The sequence below is a fragment of the Poeciliopsis prolifica genome, unplaced genomic scaffold (genome assembly GCF_027474105.1).
Source record: "Poeciliopsis prolifica strain line A6 unplaced genomic scaffold, Auburn_PproV2 SCAFFOLD160, whole genome shotgun sequence".
Taxonomy (NCBI): Eukaryota; Metazoa; Chordata; class Actinopteri; order Cyprinodontiformes; family Poeciliidae; genus Poeciliopsis; species Poeciliopsis prolifica.
In genome coordinates, this window is record NW_026562535.1 from 380,001 (window position 1) to 406,382 (window position 26,382).

A 26,382-nucleotide genomic window follows, 5' to 3' on the forward strand; every position below is an offset into this window, starting at 1 on the left:
GTGTAGGGCGCAGAGGGAGGAGCAACAGCTAGCAGGAAGCACACAGAGACCTGGCTACTTGTTTGAGGCCTTGGTAGGCCAGACCCAGCTCCCCGTCCTCGTCCAGGAGACACCAGTCCTGCAGGTCCCTGGCGTCCAGCAGCAGAGGACAGCAGACAGAGACAGTCGGCATGAGCAGCAGCTTCACAGGTTTCATTAACAAAGTCATCTTCATCGCTCCAAAACCCTAAGACCAACTGGTCAGGGTGCGGTTTGGACCGGGTCGATGTTCTGATCCAGAACCACAGAAGATCCAATCTGCTGTTTTACTGATTTTCATCTAGAATCTGAGCTGAGCTTCCAGAACCTCCTCTGGTTCTGTTACAGCTGCAGTTTGGTTAGTCTCAGTGAGTTTGGTCAGTCTCAGTGAGTTTGGTCAGTCTCAGTGTGTTTGGTCAGTCTCAGTGAGTTTGGTCAGTCTCAGTGAGTTTGGTCAGTCTCAGTTAGTCTCAGTGAGTTTGGTCAGTCTCAGTGAGTTTGGTCAGTCTCAGTGAGTTTGGTCAGTCTCAGTGAGTTTGGTCAGTCTCAGTTAGTCTCAGTGAGTTTGGTCAGTCTCAGTGAGTTTGGTCAGTCTCAGTGAGTTTGGTCAGTCTCAGTCAGTCTCAGTGAGTTTGGTCAGTCTCAGTGAGTTTGGTCAGTCTCAGTCAGTCTCAGTGAGTTTGGTCAGTCTCAGTGAGTTTGGTCAGTCTCAGTCAGTCTCAGTGAGTTTGGTCAGTCTCAGTGAGTTTGGTCAGTCTCAGTCAGTCTCAGTGAGTTTGGTCAGTCTCAGTGAGTTTGGTCAGTCTCAGTGAGTTTGGTCAGTCTCAGTGAGTTTGGTCAGTCTCAGTGAGTTTGGTCAGTCTCAGTGAGTTTGGTCAGTCTCAGTGAGTTTGGTCAGTCTCAGTGAGTTTGGTCAGTCTCAGTGCACCTGCAGCTGTAAAGCATCTGGACTGAGGAGCACCAGGTGAAGCAGAACGTTGGGACAGAAGACAGAGGCGTCCTCGACTCGCCCAGAGGAAACAGACCTGCTGACTCCAGTCTCTCTCTGAAGACATTTCCTGAGGACGAACAGGACTTACTTCTTGGACGCTTTGAGGGCCTCGTCTTTGTCCAGCGGCTCCTTGTTGCTGTTTGGTCCTCCGTCCACCTCACTTTCCTGATCAGACAGACAAGAGGACATGGAGGACATGATGGACAGTTTAACTGTTCAGGATAAGGAGAGGAAGTCTGGTCAGAAATATGACCAACTATTGGTGGTCATGTGATGCTAGAAAAACAGGGATTTGAGTCATCAGTTTATTATTTTATAACCGATTCTGTTATTTCTTTTTCTAAACTTGCATATCTATATTGATACATCTGTGATTAGAAGCAGCAGAGTCAGACTGGTATGGAGGGTGAACACAGGATGAGGACGCAGCAGCTGAGCTTCCATGCAGACGACGTTGGGATTTCTGGGTTTCCTCTCCACAGTGAGGGAACGACGGAGACTCACGTTGGGTTGGCTGCTCCTCTCGGCGTTGCTGACGATCTGAGTCCTGAGGATGAGGACCTCCTCCTTCCGGGCGTCCAGCTCCTCGTTGGCCGACTTCAGCTGGCCGAGCAGCAGGTTGTACGCGTCCTGCAGCTCATTGGACGAGCCGTCCTGCGCCGCCCGCTCGGCCACGCACTTCCTCAGCTCGTTCAGCTCGTTCTTCAGTTTCTTGTTCTCAGTTTCGAGCTCCTGTCTCTGTTGAGGAGAACAGCTGCTGTTACCGACCAGACCGACTGGCTTCACTTAGTTGTTGGACATTATTGTAGTTTAAAGATCATTCAATATGCTAATTATGTTAAATTTTAGCAACTTTGCTAATGAAAGTTTAACACCATGAACAACTCCATGCAAAGTGCATATCTCACCCCACCACCAGGTGGCTCCACTGCAGCACCATTACTGAACTGATGCTGAAGTAAATCCAGGACAGGGAAGTCCGTCTCCCCCAGACTGCTCAGTACGGGTTGGGCAACGCGTGGGGGAGGGGTTGGTCAAGCATTCTGGCTCAGTTCAAGGCCGTCAGGTGAAGAGAGGAAATGGTTCAATAATTCATCCATGATGGACGGGGTCAGTCAGGGGTCAGTCTGGTTTAGCCAGGCTGACCCTTGTGTTCTGCCCCACAGAACTGCTGAATGGGGCAGTTCTGTGGAGGTCAAAGGTCAGCACTGGGTGTGTCACATCTTAACACTCAGACAACAACGTCGCTCAACCCCAACCAGGCCGAGACGTCCTGCTTGTCCACTGATCAGATATGGAAGCTACTGTGGATTGCTTAACATGTCTGGTTCTGGACCGGATCTGAACCAGTTCTGGACTGGATCTAGAATCTGGTTCTGGACCAGATCTGGACCGGTTCTGGACTGGATCTAGAATCTGGTTCTGGACCGGTTCTGGACTGGCTCTAGAATCCGGTTCTGGACTGGCTCTAGAATCTAGTTCTGGACCGGATCTAGAATCTGGTTCTGGACCGGTCTAGAATCTGGTTCTGAACCGGTCTAGAATCTGGTTCTGAACCGGTCTAGAATCCGGTTCTGGACCGGATCTGGACCGGTTCTGAACCGGTCTAGAATCTGGTTCTGGACCGGTCTAGAATCTGGTTCTGAACCGGTCTAGAATCCGGTTCTGGACCGGTTCTGGACCGGTTCTGGACCAGTTCTCTGTCATTCTTAACACATTGTAAGTCTTATCCGTCCTGCTGTCCCTCTGGAGACGCCTGTCTCTGCTAATGTGTCTCGCTTGTTCTCATTGGTGGATGAGCTGTCACCATGACAACACTAACTACCGGACCGGTTCTGCACAGACTGTGCAGAACCGGTGAACTGGTTTTGATGGTGTCGGTGCAGTCGGTCGGATCCGGTTGCTCTCCGGTACCTTCTGGTTGTTGTAGGCCAGATCTCCTGTCGCCACATCCGGCGTTGGGGTCTTGGGCTCCGGAGCCTTCAGAGAAAGATCAGGGGTCACCGGAGGCCGCACCAGCAGAACCGCACCAGCAGAACCGCACCAGCAGAACCGCACCAGCAGAACCGCACCAGCAGAACCGACCCGCTCACCTTGCGCTTGGCCAGCTCCTCCATCTTGTCCAGGTTGACCTGCAGCCTCTTCCTCTCCGTCTCCAGCTCCCTCACTCGCTTCTGCAGCTTCAGGAACAGGCTGATGTCCATGGCAGCATTCTCCTCTCCCATCTCCTGAAAACCCGGCAGCACACAGATCGGACCTGGTCCTGACGGAACACACCTGTACTCACCAGGCTCCGCCCCCTGACTCACTTCCACCTGCTGGACGGAGTCCTCGGTGTCTCCCACCTCAGACTCCACGCTGCTCTGGTTGGACGGGTTCCTGTGGTGGCCGGGTTGGAACTGGAGGAAGAGATGGACTTTGGTTCTGGTTCTGTTAGACGTGGTCCAGTAGAGATCCAGAACGTCTGACGGGTCGGTCTCTAGCCGACCAGAACCGTTGTTTCGTTTCTCATGGTTTTCTGATTCAAAGTTCTGGACGGATCTGAAAACCGGGTTCGGCCCACGTCCACGCTTCTGTTCTGATCCAGTCCGGATCACCAGAACTGGCCGGATCTGGGTAGGGCTCACCAGAACCGGTTCGGGTCATCAGAGCCGGTCCGGGTCATCAGAACCAGTCCGGGTCGTCAGAACCGGTCCGGGCCTTCAGAACCGGTCCGGGTCATCAGAACCGGTCCGGGCCATCAGAACCATTCCGGGTCATCAGAACCGGTCCGGGCCTTCAGAACCGGTCCGGGTCATCAGAACCGGTCCGGGCCATCAGAACCATTCCGGGTCATCAGAACCGGTCCGGGTCGTCAGAACCGGTCCGGGTCGTCAGAACCGGTCCGGGCCATCAGAGCCGGTCCGGGTCATCAGAACCAGTCCGGGTCGTCAGAACCGGTCCGGGCCTTCAGAACCGGTCCGGGTCATCAGAACCGGTCCGGGCCATCAGAACCATTCCGGGTCATCAGAACCGGTCCGGGCCTTCAGAACCGGTCCGGGTCATCAGAACCGGTCCGGGCCATCAGAACCATTCCGGGTCATCAGAACCGGTCCGGGTCGTCAGAACCGGTCCGGGCCATCAGAACCATTCAGGGTCATCAGAACCGGTCCGGGTCGTCAGAACCATTCCGGGTCATCAGAACCGGTCCGGGTCATCAGAACCGGTCTGGGCCGTCAGAACCGGTCCATCAGAACCGGTCCGAATCATCAGAACCGGTCCGGGTCATCAGAACCGGTCCGGCCATCAGAACCATTCCGGGTCATCAGAACCGGTCCGGGTCATCAGAACCGGTCCGGTTCATCAGAACCGGTCCAGGTCATCAGAACCATTCCGGGTCATTAGAACCGGTCCGGGCCATCAGAACCATTCCGGGTCATCAGAACCGGTCCGGTTCATCAGAACCATTCCGGGTCATCAGAACCGGTCCGGGTCGTCAGAACCGGTCCGGGCCATAGAGCCGGTCCGGGCCTTCAGAACCGGTCCGGGTCATCAGAACCGGTCCGGTTCATCAGAACCGGTCCAGGTCATCAGAACCATTCCGGGTCATTAGAACCGGTCCGGGCCATCAGAACCATTCCGGGTCATCAGAACCGGTCCGGTTCATCAGAACCATTCCGGGTCATCAGAACCGGTCCGGGTCGTCAGAACCGGTCCGGGCCATAGAGCCGGTCCGGGCCTTCAGAACCGGTCCGGGTCATCAGAACCGGTCCGGTCCATCAGAACCGGTCCGGGCCTTCAGAACCGGTCCGGGTCATCAGAACCGGTCCGGGCCATCAGAACCATTCCGGGTCATCAGAACCGGTCCGGGTCATCAGAACTGGTCCGGGCCGTCAGAACCGGTCCGGGCCATCAGAACCATTCAGGGTCATCAGAACCGGTCCGGTCCATCAGAACCGGTCCGGGCCTTCAGAACCGGTCCGGGTCATCAGAACCGGTCCGGGCCATCAGAACCATTCCGGGTCATCAGAACCGGTCCGGGTCGTCAGAACTGGTCCGGGCCGTCAGAACCGGTCCGGGCTGTCAAAACCGGTCCGGGCCTTCAGAACCGGTCCAGGTCATCAGAACCGGTCCGGGTCATCAGAACCGGTCCGGTCCATCAGAACCGGTCCGGGCCTTCAGAACCGGTCCGGGCTGTCAAAACCGGTCCGGGCCTTCAGAACCGGTCCAGGTCATCAGAACCGGTCCGGGTCATCAGAACCGGTCCGGGCCGTCAGAACCATTCAGGGTCATCAGAACCGGTCCGGTCCATCAGAACCGGTCCGGGTCATCAGAACCGGTCCGGGTCATCAGAACCGGTCCGGGCCGTCAGAACCATTCAGGGTCATCAGAACCGGTCCGGTCCATCAGAACCGGTCCGGGCCTTCAGAACCGGTCCAGGTCATCAGAACCGGTCCGGGCCATCAGAACCATTCAGGGTCATCAGAACCGGTCCGGGTCGTCAGAACTGGTCCGGGCCGTCAGAACCGGTCCAGGCCATCAGAACCATTCTGGGTCATCAGAACCGGTCAGGGTCATCAGAACCGGTCCGGGCAGTCAGAACCGGTCTGGGCCGTCAGAACCGGTCCATCAGAACCGGTCCGGGCCATCAGAACCGGTCCGAATCATCAGAACCGGTCCGGGTCATCAGAACCGGTCCGGGCCATCAGAACCATTCCGGGTCATCAGAACCGGTCCGGGCCATCAGAACCGGTCCGGTTCATCAGAACCGTCCGGGTCATCAGAACCATTCCGGGTCATTAGAACCGGTCCGGGCCATCAGAACCATTCCGGGTCATCAGAACCGGTCCGGTTCATCAGAACCATTCCGGGTCATTAGAACCGGTCCGGGCCATCAGAACCATTCCGGTTCATCAGAACCGGTCCGGTCATCAGAACGGTCCGGGCCATCAGAACCATTCCGGGTCATCAGAACCAGTCCGCTCCAGCTCACCTTGCTCAGAGCCATCTCCTCCTTCAGGTTGTCGTATCTCAGCTCCAGCCTGGAGAACTCCTTGAGGAGGTTCTGGTACCGCTCCCGCTCCTGGTTCAGCTCCGTCTCCAGGGAGGCGCTGCTCTCCACGGCTGACGGACGAACAGGAAGCGGGTCATGAGGGAATCCGGACCGGTACCGCCGGGACGGAGGCGGACTCACCTGCGGAGTTCTTGGCCTGCTGCTGGATCCGTCGGTTCAGTTCGTCCTTCTCCGCCTTCAGCACGGCGTTTTCTCCCTCCAGCTCCTCCACCCGCTGCAGAGCAGAGTTCAGAGGTCAGAGGTCAGCCGAGTCCTCCACGGATCCTCCCCGCCGCGTTCTCACCTGGCTCAGGCTGAGCTTCTCGTGGCCGTGCTCCTCCTCCATCCTCTTCCTGTGGGCCTGCGCCTCCTGCAGCTCCACCCGCAGCCTCTCCACCTCCTGCAGCGACTCCACCTGGCCTCCGTCAGGCTGCTGGCTGCGGACCTGCTCCAGCTGCTTCTGCAGCTTGGTGACCTCTGACCCCAGTGAGGCGTTTGCCGACACCAGCTGCTCGTTCTGGGTCTTGAGCTCCTTGGACTGAGAGAGAGGCTGTGACCTTTGTGACCCATGTGACCTTTGTGACCCATGTGACCCAGGTGACCCGTGTGACCTTTGTGACCCATGTGACCCGTGTGACCCATGTGACCTTTGTGACCCAGGTGACCCGTGTGACCTTTGTGACCCAGGTGAGCCGTGTGACCCATTTGACCTGTGTGACCTTTGTGACCCATGTGACCCAGGTGACCCGTGTGACCCATTTGACCTGTGTGACCTTTGTGACCCAGGTGACCCATGTGACCTTTGTGACCCGTGTGACCTTTGTGACCCGTGTGACCCCTGTGACCTCGGGGGCGTGAGCGCTCCTACCTGCTCGTCCATCTTCCTCTGCAGCTGGACGATCTTGTTCTCCATGCCCGTGTTGAGCTTCTTGAGGTGCTGAGCCGAGCGCGCTTCGATCTTCAGCTGCTTCAGCCGCCGCTTGGCCTGCATCCTCCTGAAGCCGCACTGGATGATGACGGCGGCGTCACGCGCCGCCTGAGCTTCTTCCTCTGCAGCCAGCCGCGCACGTGCTTCTGGATCAGCATGGCCTTGTGGTGCAGCATGAACTGCAGAGGAACCAGCAGTCAGCACCAAACACAAGAGAGGCAACACTCCAGGATCAATCCCTTCAGAATAAAAGCCTCCAGTTTAAAGACCAGGCTGGATTAGGATGAACCTAAACTAGGGATTCATTTAGACTTTCAAAGTAAAAGTGCAGATTTTTCTATCCTCAGCAGTAAAAACATAATTTATGTCCGTCTTTCTTAGGAAACACTTTTGGTTTCCCTCCAGGACGTTCTGACCCAGCAGAACAAGGCCGACCTTTGTTCCATCCACATGACCCCGTTTACTGTGTTGCTGCAGGACACACAGCCACCAGCAGGGGGAGCCAAACAGAACTGCAGCTGATCTAAACGAAGAACTCAGCAGAAGAACTGATTTAACTGCCTGAAGCTCTGGATGAGCACATAGGAGCCTGGTTCTGGTTCTGGTTCTGGTTCTGGTTCTGGATGTGCCTGTCAGCTCCAGAGCAGCAGATAATCCAGATAATTCCTGCTTGGCTGCTGAGGACATTTCTACCATTTCCTCATCATTTCCTCCATGAGGAGATAACAAACAGGAAGGAGCTGAAGCATCGGGTTGCTCCACAGATCCAGTCGGTCCTACAGAACCTGCTGCCTCTGATCCAATCCCGACCCGGTGACCAGTCAGCTGTCCGGTTCCGTACCTCCCAGAAGATCCTGCGGGTGAACATGCCTCGGGCGAAGGCCTGGATGGTGACCGTGGCCCGCCGGATCCTCAGGAACTTCCTCCGCTCTCGGACCATGCGGTACTGTTTCTGACAGATCAGGGCGGCCCGGTTCTGACGCAGGAACTCTGCGTACCTGCAGGGAACAGCAGCTCTCAACCCCACGGTCTGTTTGGACCAATCAGAGGCCGAGGAGAACAGCTCACCTGCGGGCCAGGTAACCTCTGCCGTATCTCTGCAGGCCTATGGCGGCCCGGCGGACCCGGCGGTACCGGATCCTCTGCAGCCAGCCGCGGACCGTTTTCTGGATCTTGATGCAGGCAGAGCGGAATTTATCGGTCCGAAGCTTCTCCAGGTACGCCACCTGGCCGGCCCGGAAGAAGATTTTGGTCTTCCCGAACTGGAACATGTCGGGTTCCTGGTGGAGGACAGGCGAGCGGGTCAGTACCGACCCGGAACCAAAGAGATGTTCGGATAAGAGACCTGCTCCGTCTCCGGTTAGCCTGACTGAACGGAACCCAAAGAACCCAAACAGAACCTTTGGACCTGAGATGTTTCTGGTTCCAGGTCTTTGGAGAACCTCTCGGTTCTGAACGGGTCGGTCCAGCAGCAGTCTGTTTTCATCTGAGCCATGTCTCACCTTGATCAGCGTCTCCAGTAGGTTCTTGCACACCTGCTTCTTGTCTGCTGACGTCAGGTCCGACTTCCTCATCAGAACCCTGTACCGGCTGAAGAAGTCGGGATAGGTCCACCTGCGCACACACAGTACCGGTTACCTGGCGGTCACATGACCCTCAGCGGGCCGACTTAACGTGATGAAGACGCTCCTCACCTGGATGGGTATCCGGCGGCGCTGATCCGGATCGTCTCCAGAACCCCGCAGGCCCGGAGCTGCTGCACGGCCCGCCGGGAGTCGAACCTGCACACGGAACCAGACACGTTAACACTGCAGCACAATCAGGATTCTCAGCTGGGTCGGGTCAGAACTTCACCTCATCCTCTTGTCGGACATCAGCAGAACCTCTACAGCCGCTGGAACCGGCCGACAGACTGCTGAGAGTCCGGCCCGACCCGAAACATGTGACCCAAATTAGATTCATTCTGACATTCCTCACTGATGTTTATCAGCTGCAGAGCAGAACTGGGACAGAACCAGAGCAGTTTAACCCCACAGTGCTCCGAAAGCACCGGTTCTGATTCTGAACAAGTTCTGGTTCTGAACGGGAAGCTGACCAGAACCACAGAACTTAGTTCAAGGTTGAAACACCAGGAACTTAGAGCCGATACCCGTATGTTCACTCATACATACAGAAAGTTCTGCTCTGATGGACCCAATTCTGTTAAACTGGTTCTGTTCAAGTTCTGTTGGACCCGTCTGATACCTGCTGCATGAAGCAATCATATTTATTTTCATTCTCTCAACAGATTCCATCCAACAGCTGTGTAGCCCGGTCAGACCCGATCAGAGCCACCCTGCTGGTTCTGGACGGGTCTGACCAGAACCACCCTGCTGGTTCTGGACCGGGGAAGTTCTGCAAGGACACGGACTCACGAGAAGGCCTCCTTCAAGTCGTTCGGCTTGATGCAGCGTACGTAGTGCGGCGTGGTGGCGTTCAGGGTGTCCATCAGGAGGTGGAGTGACGAGCGGAACTGAAACAGAACCAACCTTCAGAACCAGAACCTTGAGAGAATGTCGGTGCAGAACCAGAACCCGACTCACCTGGTGTCCCACAGTCTTCCTGTGCTCCTTGTTGGGGACTTTGGGAACCGTTTTTAGGGGGCGGACGTTCACCTTGGAGGATTTAGAGGGCGGAGCTTCACTCTTGTCTTGGAACAGATCAGCAACCAGCTGGAACTGGGAGGAAACAGGAAGTACAGCGGTCCTAACTGGGCTCGGATCAGTCAGAACCCAGCTCTGGTTCTGGTTCCTACCTCGCTGGCTTTCAGGATGTTGATCTGCTCCTCGTAGACGGTGTCTCTGTTCTTCTCCAGGAAGCCTTCGCACTGATACTCCACCTGCAGGATTCAGCCAATCAGGAGGGAGAAGAGGAGACAAAAACCTTCAAGTCCAATCAGAAGTCATAGCCGGACCAATCAGAACCAGCGGCGCCAGATTCATCTTTAAGGTTGGTGGGCCGTAGGGTGTTTTGTCACGTCTGTTATGCATTTTGAATGTCAGGCCACAGCGCCACCTGGAGGCTCGAAACCTAAAGGCAGCACATAAATTGTGCAACAAATGATTGTCTGAGTGGACAGAAAACCAGCCAGACTGATGAAAACACCATGAATGAACTTTAATCTTCTTGTTATTAGCAGACAAATGAATTTAACATCCAACAGAAACTGGAAACCATCATCAGTATTTATGGCTCCTGATTGGCTGATTGGCTGCTGGAAAACAAACAAATTCACCTGATCCAAAACGATCTGCTCTAAAGCGTGGTGAGGATTTGGTCCGGACCTTAAACGGACCCGACGGACCCGACAGACCGTAAACGGACCCGACGGACCTTAAACGGACCCGACGTCTTTATTTCACCCCATCAGAGAGAAAACATGGCCGCCGCTCTAGAAGTGGTGACAGAGAGAGACCTGGACCGGATCAGAGTCTGAACCTTTGTTCAGCTGCCAGGCCGGGTCCTGATCCCGACCCGACCCGAAGCTGCTGCATGTGGAAACCTCTGGGTGTCGGTTCTGATCTGCAGCCTTAGATTCGGTCCAGATCTCAGTCTGAACCTCTGTCAGCGTGTAAACACAGCGAGACGTCAACTGATTGTTGGGTTTTATTCTCTGTGAGCCAAAACCAGCAGAACCTTCAGAACCACAGGAGATCAAAGTTAAATATTTCACTCTATGTGTGATAGATCTATGTGTATTTAATAAATATCAAGCTTTTTCATGTTCTGCTAATTGTCTGAGGTGTTGCTGTGGTTCTGGTCCGACTTCTAAATTTGTCCCACTGTGAAGTTCCCTCCAGTGGGTTCTGTGGACCAGATGTCTGGCTCGGTTCTGCTCACCTTGTCGGCGAAGTGGATGATGATGAAGGACGTGTTGGACATTCTGGGTTTCTGGAAGTGTCCGCTGCTGGAGTGCTGCTTGTAGAGCTTCTGGGCCCAGTTCTGATCCGTTTCCCTTCGGAACCTGAAGAACAGAGTCCAGTTAGAGTCCAGGTGAAGACGAACCCGGTTCTGGTCCCTTAGAAATCTGCGTCTCCAGGAGTGAACCTCAGTCAGGACGAACACACGGGCCGGAACCAGCAGAACCGGGTCATTACCTTGCACTCCTCATCCAGCAGGTCCAGGATGCCGAGCCGGGCCTCGATCAGGTCGATGCAGGGCTGGTTGTCGTAGAAGTCGATGAGTCCAGGGAATGTCCTCCTTCATGTACTCGTCCTGCTCCAGCTTGAAGACATGCTGAGGACACGGACGGCAGGACGGTGAGAAACACGGCCCGGACTCTCTGACCGGGTCGGTTCTGCAGAACTCACCGAGTTGAACTGCTGCTGCAGCTTCTCGTTGGCGTAGTTGATGCAGAACTGCTCGAAGCTGTTCACCTCGAATGTCTCGAACCTGCAGGAACACGGACAGCGTTAACGCGGCGTGAAGCCGCCACCGGGGGCGCCCTGCCGGCTCGCCGCGTACCCTAGATGTCCAGAACCCCGATGAAGGAGTGCCGCTTGGAGGAGGTGTGCAGCGCCTTGTTGATGTGCTCCACGATCCAGTCGAAGAGGTGGGCATAGATGTGCTTGGCGAGGGCGTCTCGGGCGTTGACGGCCTGCTGGCAGGACATGGTCTTCACAAACGTCTCGGAGGCGGTGGCCAGCTTCCGGTGGCAGAGCCAGTGGTCCATCTGCTTCAGCTCCACACCCAGCAGTCTGCAGAAGTGCTGCAGGTGGACGTCGTTCCTCTGCGGCACAAACAGAACCGAGTCAGAGCGCCGACAGAACCCCGAAGTGTCTCCGATCTGCTGGAGGACATACTGCGACGTGGCAGGACTCTCCGTCCCGCTCAGAGACGAGCGCCACGTTGCCAAGGTGAAGGATGGAGGCCATGATCTTAAAGATGCTGCTCTGACTGCTCTCCTTTATGCACACACACACACACACACACACACACACACACACACACACACACACACACACACACACACACACACACACACAGGTCACACACACAGTTTCACCCTTCACACTCCCCCTGCTGGAGGACACGTCTCACCCAGCAGTGTGAAGCCTCTCTGGTCTTCTTGAAGTCGTCAGCATCGTTGACTCCCTCGATGAAGATGTTCTCTCCTAGAGACGTGTAGGTGAAGTCTTCTGCACTCACTGAGGGACATGAGACAAAATCAGCAGCTGCAGAATCTCTGTTGAAGACCTGGACGCGTTCACACTCACTGAGACTGAGGTCTTTGAACTCTGGCAGGCTGGCCGAGGCGCATAGCTGGTAGAAGATGTGATAGTTCCTCTCGTCTTCAGCCTGGAGAAGAGATGATGGACCTTCAGGCAGCAGTAGTGGATCGGCAGCAGGGGGCGCTGCAGTGAGAAGAACTCACCTGGAAGACGACGCGGGACTTCTCCAGCAGGTAGGTCCTCATGTTGGCCCCAATAATGTGGTAATGTCTGCTGAAGCCGATCTGAATGTACTTGCCGAAGCGGCTGCTGTTGTCATTTCGGGTGGTTTTGGCGTTCCCGATGGCCTGAAGGGAAAGTTAATTGGAAGGAAAACATTCAATCTTTTCTGCATCTTAAAGACGGTGTCATCTGCAAAGAGGCGACTCCAGAGTGAACTGGCTCATGTCTGGTTCTGTGAGAACGTCTCTGACCTCCATTATGGGGTTGGAGGCCAGAACCTTCTCCTCCACGTTGGCGTCGCTGGAGCCGCCCACCGTGGCAAAGTATCTCATGGCGTACTTCGCAGAAACAGTCTTTCCTGCTCCAGATTCTCCGCTCACAATGATCGACTGGTTCTTCTCATCTCTAACATAAATAAGGAAAAGGTGTTCATATGACCAGATTTATTCTGTTTCGCTCAGAGAAATTTTGAGGTGCTAGGGTTAGGGTAAGAGGGTTAGGTGGGTAAGAGGGCTAGGGTTAGGGTAAGAGGGTGAAAGGGCTAGGGTTAGGGTAAGAGGGTTAGGGTTAGGGAGGTGCTTCAGCATCAGGCGTACCTGGCCATCTGTTTGTATGCTTCCTCAGCCACAGCGAAGATGTGAGGATCCATGTCCCCCATGTTCTGGCCGCTGTAGGCGGTGATCACCTCCTCCCCATAGATCTGCAGCTGCTCATATGGGTTGATGGCCACCAGGACGATACCTGGAACACAGAGACATCATGAAGGAGGAACGTCTTCTGGAGGAAGATCGCGTGAGCCAATAGCGATCGGATAGAAATCACGTTAAGGCTCCTTCACTTAGTTCACTCCACTGCACACGTCCATACTTAGTGTGGCACAGAATCAGACTGCTCTGTTTGCAACAGCCAGGTGATCATGTGAACAGCATGATAACTAGTCCTGTGGGTGGTAGACGAGACCGAGCGGCCAACCAGTTTATCAAACTCGCTGGTTTCCAAATGCTGTCGCTGCTGTTGTCTTCATGTCCTTCACCAGTCGGCTGCGTCCTATTCCTCTGTTTATAGGTAAGGACTGCAGGGGGCGGAGCTTCAACATGTGATCAGGAAGTTTCACTGTGATCCTTTCTGTATTTGATCTCCTGATTATTCATTGAAAGTCAAATGAAATGCCCAGAGGCAATGCTAGCTGACGCTCTGCTGGCTGCTGACTGCAGCCAATCCAGGAGTCCCATTCCCTTTCCTCGGTTCTGATTGGCAGAACCCCCAACAGGAGAGATCAGAAAGACTCAAGACTTTAGCTTCTGCTGTGGAGCTAAGATGGTTTCTACTCTGGATATCAAGAAATATTTGATATTTCTATTAAAATATAATTATTTTGAGAGGAAATTCAGGTACTTTAGCCGTTAGCTGCCGTCTATCATCCCGAGGATTCACTGCAATTAAATGATAAATGATGAGGAGCCATCGCATGAAAGAGTTGTCATAGAAACACAACAGGGCAGGAACTGTAAGAAAAATATTTAAAATGTAGATTTATGAAAATGCTATTTCTAATGTTTAGAGGAGAAGATGAAGTGTGATGGAAGCGGCCCAGTGGGTCAGTAAGGTTCGGGTTCTGACCGCAGTAGGTGTAGATGTTGTTGGACTCCAGGAAGCGGACCCTCAGGTTGTGCAGCACGGCGGGTTCATGAAGGTAGCTGAGAGCCGTCAGGTCGTTCTCCCCCACCAAGATGTCGGGATTTCTGAGGAACGGCAGAGCGTTGGCCTTCGGACCCACCTGGTACTCCAGGGCTGGACCAGAACAGAACACAGTCAGGACCCAGGGCAGCCATGTTGGATCCTGAGCTAAATATTAAAACATGTTTGACCTAAACCGAGATAAAGACGGAGGAACTGATTTATTTCCTCCGATCTGGGCGTCACTGCAGCTGAAATCAACAAGTCATAAAACAATAAACACATTCTTTCTTCATGGTTTAACGCCTGCAGCTGTCAGGACAAAATAGCTAAACACAGAGGAGCCATTATTATTTAACAAGGTTGAAATGAGCTGCAGTGACAGATCCTGAAAGCAACAGGAGTAATGACCGGGTCCAAACGCTCAGGACGGATTTGAATACATTTACTGTTTGACGCCCATAAAAAAACTGCTTCAGATCAGAGCAGCCAATCAGAGAGCCCGGTGAGCTCACGACGTCTGAGCAGATTGATCAAGACGGTAGCAAACTGTGGATCCCACTGAGTTCTACTGGATCCCACCGGGTTCTACTGGATCCACTGAGTTCTACTGGATCCTGATCATACAGGGATGAACCGATTACTAAATTGTCATGTTTAGTGACTGATTAATACAACTGGATGAGTCATTTATTTTCCAGCTAGTCAGAATAAGGATGCTAACTTGTTAGCTAACTGGTTAGCTTCTAGAAAACATCCAGAGTCCAGAGGATTCTGGATCCGCTCATTTCCAGAACTTTCCTCCTGTTTTCAACCACATTTACGTCTCTCTGACCTCTGACCTCATGAGCAGCTGCCATCTTGGCCTGATGATCATGATTTATTATGATTTAACAAAGCAGCCGATTATCATCGATAATCAATGACATGGCTGATTGCTGTTAGAAGAAACACCTGGCCCAGACGGTACCAGAACCACTCACCGTCCCGTCCTCCAGCTGCAGGTGCAGAACCGCCTCGCCCTCCTTGTAGTCCCTGGTGATTTCTGCAGCTTTCCACACATCGTCCGGGTCCGGGACCCAGACCCGGGTCAGCTGAAACAGAACCAGAACCGGGTCAGCTGAAACTAAACTAGACCCAGAGCAGGCCAGACGTCAGAGGAGCGGATCTGGACCAGAACCAGAACCGCCTGCAGCAGGAAGACCAGAAAGTGCAAACAGGAAGTGAAACAGCTGCAGGCTTTTACTGTGGAGGAGCACTTCCTGTTGAAACTGAAGGAAAGTTTCCCAGCTGCTGACTGGGATCAACACCAGAAATATACTGGTTCTACTGGGTCTACTGGACCCAACCCAACAGGTTCTACTGCAGGTCTGATCAGCTGGTCTCCTTCTGCTTCTGGGTCCAAATGTTTGAGAAAGTTCTGCTTGTTTGGTTCTGGTTCTTTTGGACTCCTAATCCAGAAGATCCGGGATGTGTTCTGGTTCTGCAGAACCCAAGCTTGACCGATTTGATCCCAGAATGGTTCTGGTTCTACAGCCTCAGCTGGATCAGAACCAGAGTTCTGATCAGATGGTCACTGAATCAGAACATCTGGATGATGATGAGCTGTTCCGATCCGATCGGCTGGTTCCGAACCGGGCCCTGACAGAACCTCTGCGAGTCGATGACTTTCTGCAGTTCAAATCGGGTCAGCGGTTCTGATGGAGGTCCACACGTTTACATGCAGGCCGGAAGCTTCGGCTCCACGAGTCAGAACCGGGCCGGGTCAGCACAGAACTACATGTCCCACAATGCAACGGGTCCAGATCTCCCTGCTGAGACCAACCGGGTCAGAACCGACTTCTTGACCCAGAACCAGAAAGGTTTTGATGCAGATCCAGGAGCAGGGAACAGCGGTCCGGTTCTGAACCAGCCCAGTAATGGTTCTGATCTGATGAAAACAGCAAACTGGGTCAGAACCAAGAACCTGCTGAACCAAACCAGCTTTTGTTGCCAAGGCAACCAAGCCCACAGGAAGTGACATCATCATGTAAATGTGTCGCCGCTCATTTCCATCATGTTTACATGCAGGTGAGTCACCTCTGGTCACATGACCCACAGGAGCCAATCAAAGCCCGGCTATGGAGCATCTGAGGTTCTGGTTCTGCCGGGTCACACTGCGGTTTGACCAATCAGAGGCCTGGGAGCAAAAAGAGCCTTTTTATCTGGGACACACCGAGGCAGCAGCCAATCAGAGAGCAGCATGCCGCGGGCAGGCTCTCAGCAGGAAACACACACACACTAACACACACAGTAACACACACAGTAACACACACACACGCTAACACACACAGTAACACACACACAACACACACAGTAACACACACAGTAACACACACAGTAACACACACAGTAACACACACACACACGCTAACACACACAGTAACACACACAGTAACACACAGTAACACACACACACACAGTAACACACACACTAACACACACAGTAACACACACAGTAACACACACACAGTAACACACACACAGTAACACACACAGTAACACACACACAGTAACACACACACAGTAACACACACAGTAACACACACAGTAACACACACACAGTAACACACACACAGTAACAACACACAGTAACACACACACTAACACACACAGTAACACACACACAGTAACACACACACTAATACACACAGTAACACACACAGTAACACACACACTAATACACAGTAACACACACACACACACTAATACACACAGTAACACACACAGTAACACACACACAGTAACACACACACAGTAACACACAGTAACACACACAGTAACACACACAGTAACACACACAGTAACACACACAGTAACACACACAGTAACACACACACTAATACACACAGTAACACACACAGTAACACACACACTAATACACACAGTAACACACACACACACTAATACACACAGTAACACACACAGTAACACACACACAGTAACACACCACAGTAACACACAGTAACACACACAGTAACACACACACAGTAACACACACACTAACACACACAGTAACACACACACTAACACACACAGTAACACACACACTAACACACACAGTAACACACACACAGTACACACACAGTAACACACAGTAACACACACAGTAACACACACGCTAACACACACAGTAACACACACAGTAACACACACACAGTAACACACACACTAACACACACACAGTAACACACACAGTAACACACACACAGTAACACACACAGTAACACACACAGTAACACACACACTAACACACACAGTAACACACACAGTAACACACACTAACACACACAGTAACACACACAGTAACACACACTAACACACACAGTAACACACACACAGTAACACACACACTAACACACACAGTAACACACACGCTAACACACACAGTAACACACACAGTAACACACACAGTAACACACACTAACACCCCACAGTAACACACACAGTACACAAACACACACACTAACACACACAGTAACACACACACAGTAACACACACACACCAACACACACACTAACACACAGTAACACACACAGTAACACACACATCAACACACACACACACACACAGTAACACACACACAGTAACACACACACACAGTAACACACACACAGTAACACACACACAGTAACACACACACCAACACACACACAGTAACACACACACACAGTAACACACACACACACTAACACACACAGTAACACACACACACACTAAACACACAGTAACACACACAGTAACACACACAGTAACACACACACAGTAACACACACACACAGTAACACACACACAGTAACACACACACACACACAGTAACACACACACACACACACAGTAACACACACACACACAGTAACACACACAGTAACACACACACACACAGTACACACACACACACAGTAACACACACACAGTAACACACACACAGTAACACACACACTAACACACACAGTAACACACACACAGTAACACACACAGTAACAACACACACACACTAACACACACAGTAACACACAGTAACACACACACTAACACACACAGTAACACACACAGTAACACACACAGTAACACACACACAGTAACACACACAGTAACATACACACACACAGTAACACACACACACACAGTAACACACACAGTAACACACACACACAGTAACACACACACACACAGTAACACACACAGTAACACACACACAACACACACAGTAACACACACACACAGTAACACACAGTAACACACACACACACACTAACACACACAGTAACACACACACAGTAACACACACACTAACACACACAGTAACACACACACTAACACACACAGTAACACACACAGTAACACACACACAGTAACACACACAGTAACACACACACACACACTAACACACACAGTAACACACACACACACACACACAGTAACACACACACAGTAACACACAGTAACACACACACACACAGTAACACACACACAGTAACACACACACTAACACACACAGTAACACACACACGCTAACACACACAGTAACACACACACAGTAACACACACAGCAACACACACACACACACACAGTAACACACACACACAGTAACACACACACACACAGTAACACACACACACACAGTAACACACACACAGTAACACACACACACAGTAACACACACACACACAGTAACACACACACACACACAGTAACACACACAGTAACACACACAGTAACACACACACACAGTAACACACACACACACAGTAACACACACACAGTAACACACACAGTAACACACACACACACACTAACACACACAGTAACACACACACACTAACACACACAGTAACACACACACGCTAACACACACAGTAACACACACAGTAACACACACACACACACTAACACACACACAGTAACACACACACTAACACACACAGTAACACACACCGCTAACACACAGTAACACACACAGTAACACACACACACAGTAACACACACAGTAACACACACACGCTAACACACACAGTAACACACACAGTAACACACACACACACTAACACACACAGTAACACACACACGCTAACACACACAGTAACACACACAGTAACACACACACACACAGTAACACACACAGTAACACACACACACAACACACACACACACACACACACACAGTAACACACACACAGTAACACACACACAGTAACACACACACAGTAACACACACACACGTAACACACACACCAACACACACACAGTAACACACACACACACAGTAACACACACACACACACTAACACACACAGTAACACACACACACACTAACACACACAGTAACACACACACAGTAACACACAGTAACACACACACACACAGTAACACACACACAGTAACACACACACACACCAGTAACACACACACAGTAACACACACACACAGTAACACACACACACAGTAACACACACACACACACAGTAACACACACAGTAACACACACACACAGTAACACACACACAGTAACACACACACACAGTAACACACACACACACAGTAACACACACACACACAGTAACACACACACACACAGTAACACACACAGTAACACACACACAGTAACACACACACACAGTAACACACACACACAGTAACACACACACAGTAACACACACACACAGTAACACACACACAGTAACACACACACAGTAACACACCACACAGTAACACACACACACACAGTAACACACACACAGTAACACACACACACATAACACACACAGTAACACACACACACAGTAACACACACACACAGTAACACACACACACAGTAACACACACACACAGTAACACACACAGTAACACACACACAGTAACACACACACACAGTAAACACACACAGTAACACACACACACACACAGTAACACACACACACACAGTAACACACACACACAGTAACACACACACACACAGTAACACACACACAGTAACACACACACAGTAACACACACACAGTAACACACACACAGTAACACACACACACACACACACAGTAACACACACACAGTAACACACACACACAGTAACATACACACACACAGTAACACACACACACAGTAACACACACACACAGTAACACACACACACACAGTAACACACACAGTAACACACACACAGTAACACACACACAGTAACACACACACAGTAACACACACACACAGTAACACACACACAGTAACACACACACACACACACAGTACACACACACAGTAACACACACACACAGTAACACACACACAGTAACACACACAGTAAACACACACACACAGTAACACACACACACACAGTAACACACACAGTAACACACACACAGTAACACACACACAGTAACACACACACACAGTAACACACACACACACAGTAACACACACAGTAACACACACACAGTAACACACACACACACAGTAACACACACACAGTAACACACACACACAGTAACACACACACAGTAAACACACACAGTAACACACACACACAGTAACACACACACACACACAGTAACACACACACAGTAACACACACACACAGTACACACACACAGTAACACACACACACACAGTAACATACACACACACAGTACACACACACACACAGTAACACACACACAGTAACACACACAGTAACACACACACAGTAACACACACACACAGTAACACACACAGTAACACACACACACACACAGTAACACACACCACACAGTAACACACACACAGTAACACACACACACACAGTAACACACACACAGTAACACACACACAGTAACACACACAGTAACACACACACACAGTAACACACACACACACACACAGTAACACACACACAGTAACACACACACACAGTAACACACACACACACAGTAACATACACACACACAGTAACACACACACACACAGTAACACACACACACAGTAACACACACAGTAACACACACACAGTAACACACACACAGTAACACACACACAGTAACACACACACACAGTAACACACACACAGTAACACACACACACACAGTAACACACACACACAGTAACACACACACACATAACACACACACAGTAACACACACACAGTAACACACACACACAGTAACACACACACAGTAACACACACACAGTAACACACACACAGTAACACACACACACACAGTAACACACACACACACAGTAACACACACACAGTAACACACACACAGTAACACACACACAGTAACACACACACAGTAACACACACAGTAACACACACAGTAACACAACAGTAACACACACACAGTAACACACACACAGTAACACACAGTAACACACACACTAACACACAGTAACACACACACAGTAACACACACACTAACACACAGTAACACACACAGTAACACACACACTAATACACACAGTAACACACACACACACACTAATACACACAGTAACACACACAGTAACACACACACAGTAACACACACAGTAACACACAGTAACACACACAGTAACACACACACAGTAACACACACAGTAACACACACAGTAACACACACACAGTAACACACACACTAATACACACAGTAACACACACAGTACACACACACTAATACACACAGTAACACACACACACACACTAATACACACAGTAACACACACAGTAACACACACACAGTAACACACACACAGTAACACACAGTAACACACACACTAACACACAGTAACACACACAGTAACACACACACAGTAACACACACACAGTAACACACAGTAACACACACAGTAACACACACAGTAACACACACACAGTAACACACACAGTAACACACACACACTAACACACAGTAACACACACAGTAACACACACACAGTAACACACACACTAACACCCACACAGTAACACACACAGTAACACACACACAGTAACACACACTAACACACACAGTAACACACACACAGTAACACACACACTAACACACACAGTAACACACACACAGTAACACACACACTACACACACAGTAACACACACACGCTAACACACACAGTAACACACAGTAACACACACAGTAACACACACACTAACACCCACACAGTAACACACACAGTAACACACACACACACACACTACACACACAGTAACACACACACAGTAACACACACACACACCAACACACACACTAACACACAGTAACACACACACAGTAACACACACATCACACACACACACACACACACACAGTAACACACACACACACACACACACAGTAACACACACACAGTAACACACACACAGTAACACACACACCAACACACACACAGTAACACACACACACACAGTAACACACACACACACACTAACACACAGTAACACACCACACTAACACACACAGTACACACACACAGTAACACACAAGTAACACACACACAGTAACACACACACACAGTAACACACACACACAGTACACACACACACAGTAACACACACACACACACACACAGTAACACACACACACACAGTAACACACACAGTAACACACACACACAGTAACACACACACACACAGTAACACACACACACACAGTAACACACACAGTAACACACACACTAACACACACAGTAACACACACACAGTAACACACACAGTACACACACACACACACTAACACACAGTAACACACACACAGTAACACACACACTAACACACACAGTAACACACACACGCTAACACCAGTAACACACACAGTAAACACACACAGTAACACACACAGTAACATACACACACACAGTAACACACACACACACACAGTAACACACACAGTAACACACACCACACAGTACACACACACACACAGTAACACACACACACACAGTAACACACACACAGTAACACACACACTACACACAGTAACACACACACAGTAACACACACAGTAACACACACACACACTAACACACACAGTAACACACACACACACAGTAACACACACACAGTAACACACACAGTAACACACACACACACAGTAACACACACACAGTAACACACACACTAACACACACAGTAACACACACACGCTAACACACACAGTAACACACACAGTCAGTAACACACACAGTAACACACACACACACACACACACAGTAACACACACACACAGTAACACCACACACACAGTAAACACACACACACACAGTAACACACACACAGTAACACACACACACAGTAACACACACACCAGTAACACACACACACACAGTAACACACACAGTAACACACACACAGTAACACACACACACAGTAACACACACACACACAGTAACACCACACAGTAACACACACAGTAACACACACACACACACTAACACACAGAGTAACACACACACTACACACAGTAACACACACACGCTAACACACACAGTAACACACACAGTAACACACACACACACACTACACACACAGTAACACACACACACACACACAGTAACACACACACGCTAACACACACAGTAACACACAGTAACACACACACACACAGTAACACACACAGTAACACACACACGCTAACACACACAGTAACACACAGTAACACACACCAACTAACACACACAGTAACACACACACGTAACACACACAGTAACACACACAGTAACACACACACACACAGTAACACACACAGTACACACACACACCAACACACACACACACACACAGTAACACACACACAGTAACACACACACAGTAACACACACACAGTAACACACACACACAGTAACACACACACACACACAGTAACACACACACACAGAGTAAACACACACACACACTACACACACAGTAACACACACACACACTAACACACACAGTAACACACACAGTAACACACACAGTAACACACACACACACAGTAACACACACACAGTAACACACACACAGTAACACACACACACACAGTAACACACACACAGTAACACACACACACAGTAACACACACACACAGTAACACACACACACACACACAGTAACACACACAGTAACACACACACACAGTAACACACACACACAGTAACACACACACACACAGTAACACACACACACAGTAACACACACACACAGTAACACACACACACACAGTAACACACACAGTAACACACACACAGTAACACACACACAGTAACACACACACACACAGTAACACACACACAGTAACACACACACACACAGTAACACACCACAGTAACACACACACAGTAACACACACACCAGTAACACACACACACACACAGTAACACACACACAGTAACACACACACACAGTAACACACACACAGTAACACACACACACAGTAACACACACACACAGTAACACACACACACAGTAACACACACACAGTAACACACACAGTAACACACACACAGTAACACACACACACAGTAACACACACACAGTAACACACACACACACACAGTAACACACACACACACAGTAACACACACACAGTAACACACACACACACAGTAACACACACACACAGTAACACACACACAGTAACACACACACAGTAACACACACACACAGTAACACACACACACACACACACACAGTAACACACACACAGTAACACACACACACAGTAACACACACACACACAGTAACACACACACACAGTAACACACACACACACAGTAACACACACACACACAGTAACACACACAGTAACACACACAGTAACACACACACAGTAACACACACACACAGTAACACACACACACAGTAACACACACACTAACACACACACACACAGTAACACACACACACAGTAACACACACACACAGTAACACACACACAGTAACACACACACAGTAACACACACACACACAGTAACACACACACACACAGTAACACACACACAGTAACACACACACAGTAACACACACACAGTAACACACACACACACAGTAACACACACACACACAGTAACACACACACAGTAACACACACAGTAACACACACACAGTAACACACACACACACAGTAACACACACAGTAACACACACACACAGTAACACACACAGTAACACACACACAGTAACACACACACACAGTAACACACACACAGTAACACACACACAGTAACACACACACAGTAACACACACACACACAGTAACATACACACACACAGTAACACACACACACACAGTAACACACACACACAGTAACACACACAGTAACACACACACACAGTAACACACACAGTAACACACACACACAACACAGTACACACACACACACAGTAACACACACACAGTAACACACACACACACAGTAACACACACACACACAGTAACACACACAACACACAGTAACACACACACACACAGTAACACACACACACAGTAACACACACAGTAACACACACAGTAACACACACACACACACACAGTAAACACACACACACACACAGTAACACACACAGTAACACACACACACAGTAACACACACACACAGTAACACACACACACAGTAACACACACACACACAGTAACACACACACACACAGTAACACACACAGTAACACACACACAGTAACACACACACAGTAACACACACAGTAACACACACACACAGTACACACACACAGTAACACACACACACACAGTAACACACACACACAGTAACACACACACACAGTAACACACACACAGTAACACACACACAGTAACACACACACACAGTAACACACACACACAGTAACACACACAGTAACACACACACAGTAACACACACACACAGTAACACACACACACACAGTAACACACACACAGTAACACACACACAGTAACACACTTCCTCCGGGCACAGAGGGAGTGGATGGATGATAAACATGGAGGTTTCCCTTTTATCAGCTGTGTGTGTGTTTGCGTGTGTGTTACTGTGTGTGTGTGTGTGTTACTGTGTGTGTTACTATGTGTGTTACTGTGTGTGTTACTGTGTGTGTTACTGTGTGTGTGTTACTGTGTGTGTGTGTTACTGTGTGTGTTACTATGTGTGTGTGTTACTGTGTGTGTGTTACTGTGTGTGTGTGTTACTGTGTGTGTTACTATGTGTGTTACTGTGTGTGTTACTATGTGTGTTACTGTGTGTGTGTTACTGTGTGTGTGTTACTGTGTGTGTGTTACTGTGTGTGTTACTATGTGTGTTACTGTGTGTTACTGTGTGTGTGTGTTACTGTGTGTGTTACTATGTGTGT

At 50.0% G+C, this 26,382-nt stretch overlaps 1 protein-coding gene across 1 annotated transcript in view; it reads right to left on the reverse strand.

Annotated features, from left to right (window-relative positions):
- myo5b (myosin VB) overlaps nucleotides 1-26,382 on the reverse strand; it is a 37,204-nt gene that overhangs the window by 7,265 nt on the left and 3,557 nt on the right. Inside the window, 32 exon segments of the mRNA XM_055025804.1 lie at nucleotides 51-226; nucleotides 947-968; nucleotides 1,098-1,174; nucleotides 1,514-1,747; nucleotides 2,924-2,989; nucleotides 3,103-3,237; nucleotides 3,319-3,408; nucleotides 5,982-6,112; nucleotides 6,183-6,276; nucleotides 6,346-6,579; nucleotides 6,910-7,082; nucleotides 7,085-7,148; nucleotides 7,811-7,967; nucleotides 8,038-8,249; nucleotides 8,472-8,583; nucleotides 8,664-8,750; nucleotides 9,384-9,481; nucleotides 9,552-9,686; nucleotides 9,764-9,847; nucleotides 10,849-10,963; nucleotides 11,095-11,190; nucleotides 11,192-11,244; nucleotides 11,319-11,400; nucleotides 11,469-11,737; nucleotides 11,811-11,912; nucleotides 12,040-12,155; nucleotides 12,225-12,306; nucleotides 12,383-12,526; nucleotides 12,653-12,806; nucleotides 12,998-13,142; nucleotides 14,022-14,192; nucleotides 15,058-15,172. Coding sequence (XP_054881779.1) covers nucleotides 51-226; nucleotides 947-968; nucleotides 1,098-1,174; nucleotides 1,514-1,747; nucleotides 2,924-2,989; nucleotides 3,103-3,237; nucleotides 3,319-3,408; nucleotides 5,982-6,112; nucleotides 6,183-6,276; nucleotides 6,346-6,579; nucleotides 6,910-7,082; nucleotides 7,085-7,148; nucleotides 7,811-7,967; nucleotides 8,038-8,249; nucleotides 8,472-8,583; nucleotides 8,664-8,750; nucleotides 9,384-9,481; nucleotides 9,552-9,686; nucleotides 9,764-9,847; nucleotides 10,849-10,963; nucleotides 11,095-11,190; nucleotides 11,192-11,244; nucleotides 11,319-11,400; nucleotides 11,469-11,737; nucleotides 11,811-11,912; nucleotides 12,040-12,155; nucleotides 12,225-12,306; nucleotides 12,383-12,526; nucleotides 12,653-12,806; nucleotides 12,998-13,142; nucleotides 14,022-14,192; nucleotides 15,058-15,172 — 4,025 coding nt within the window.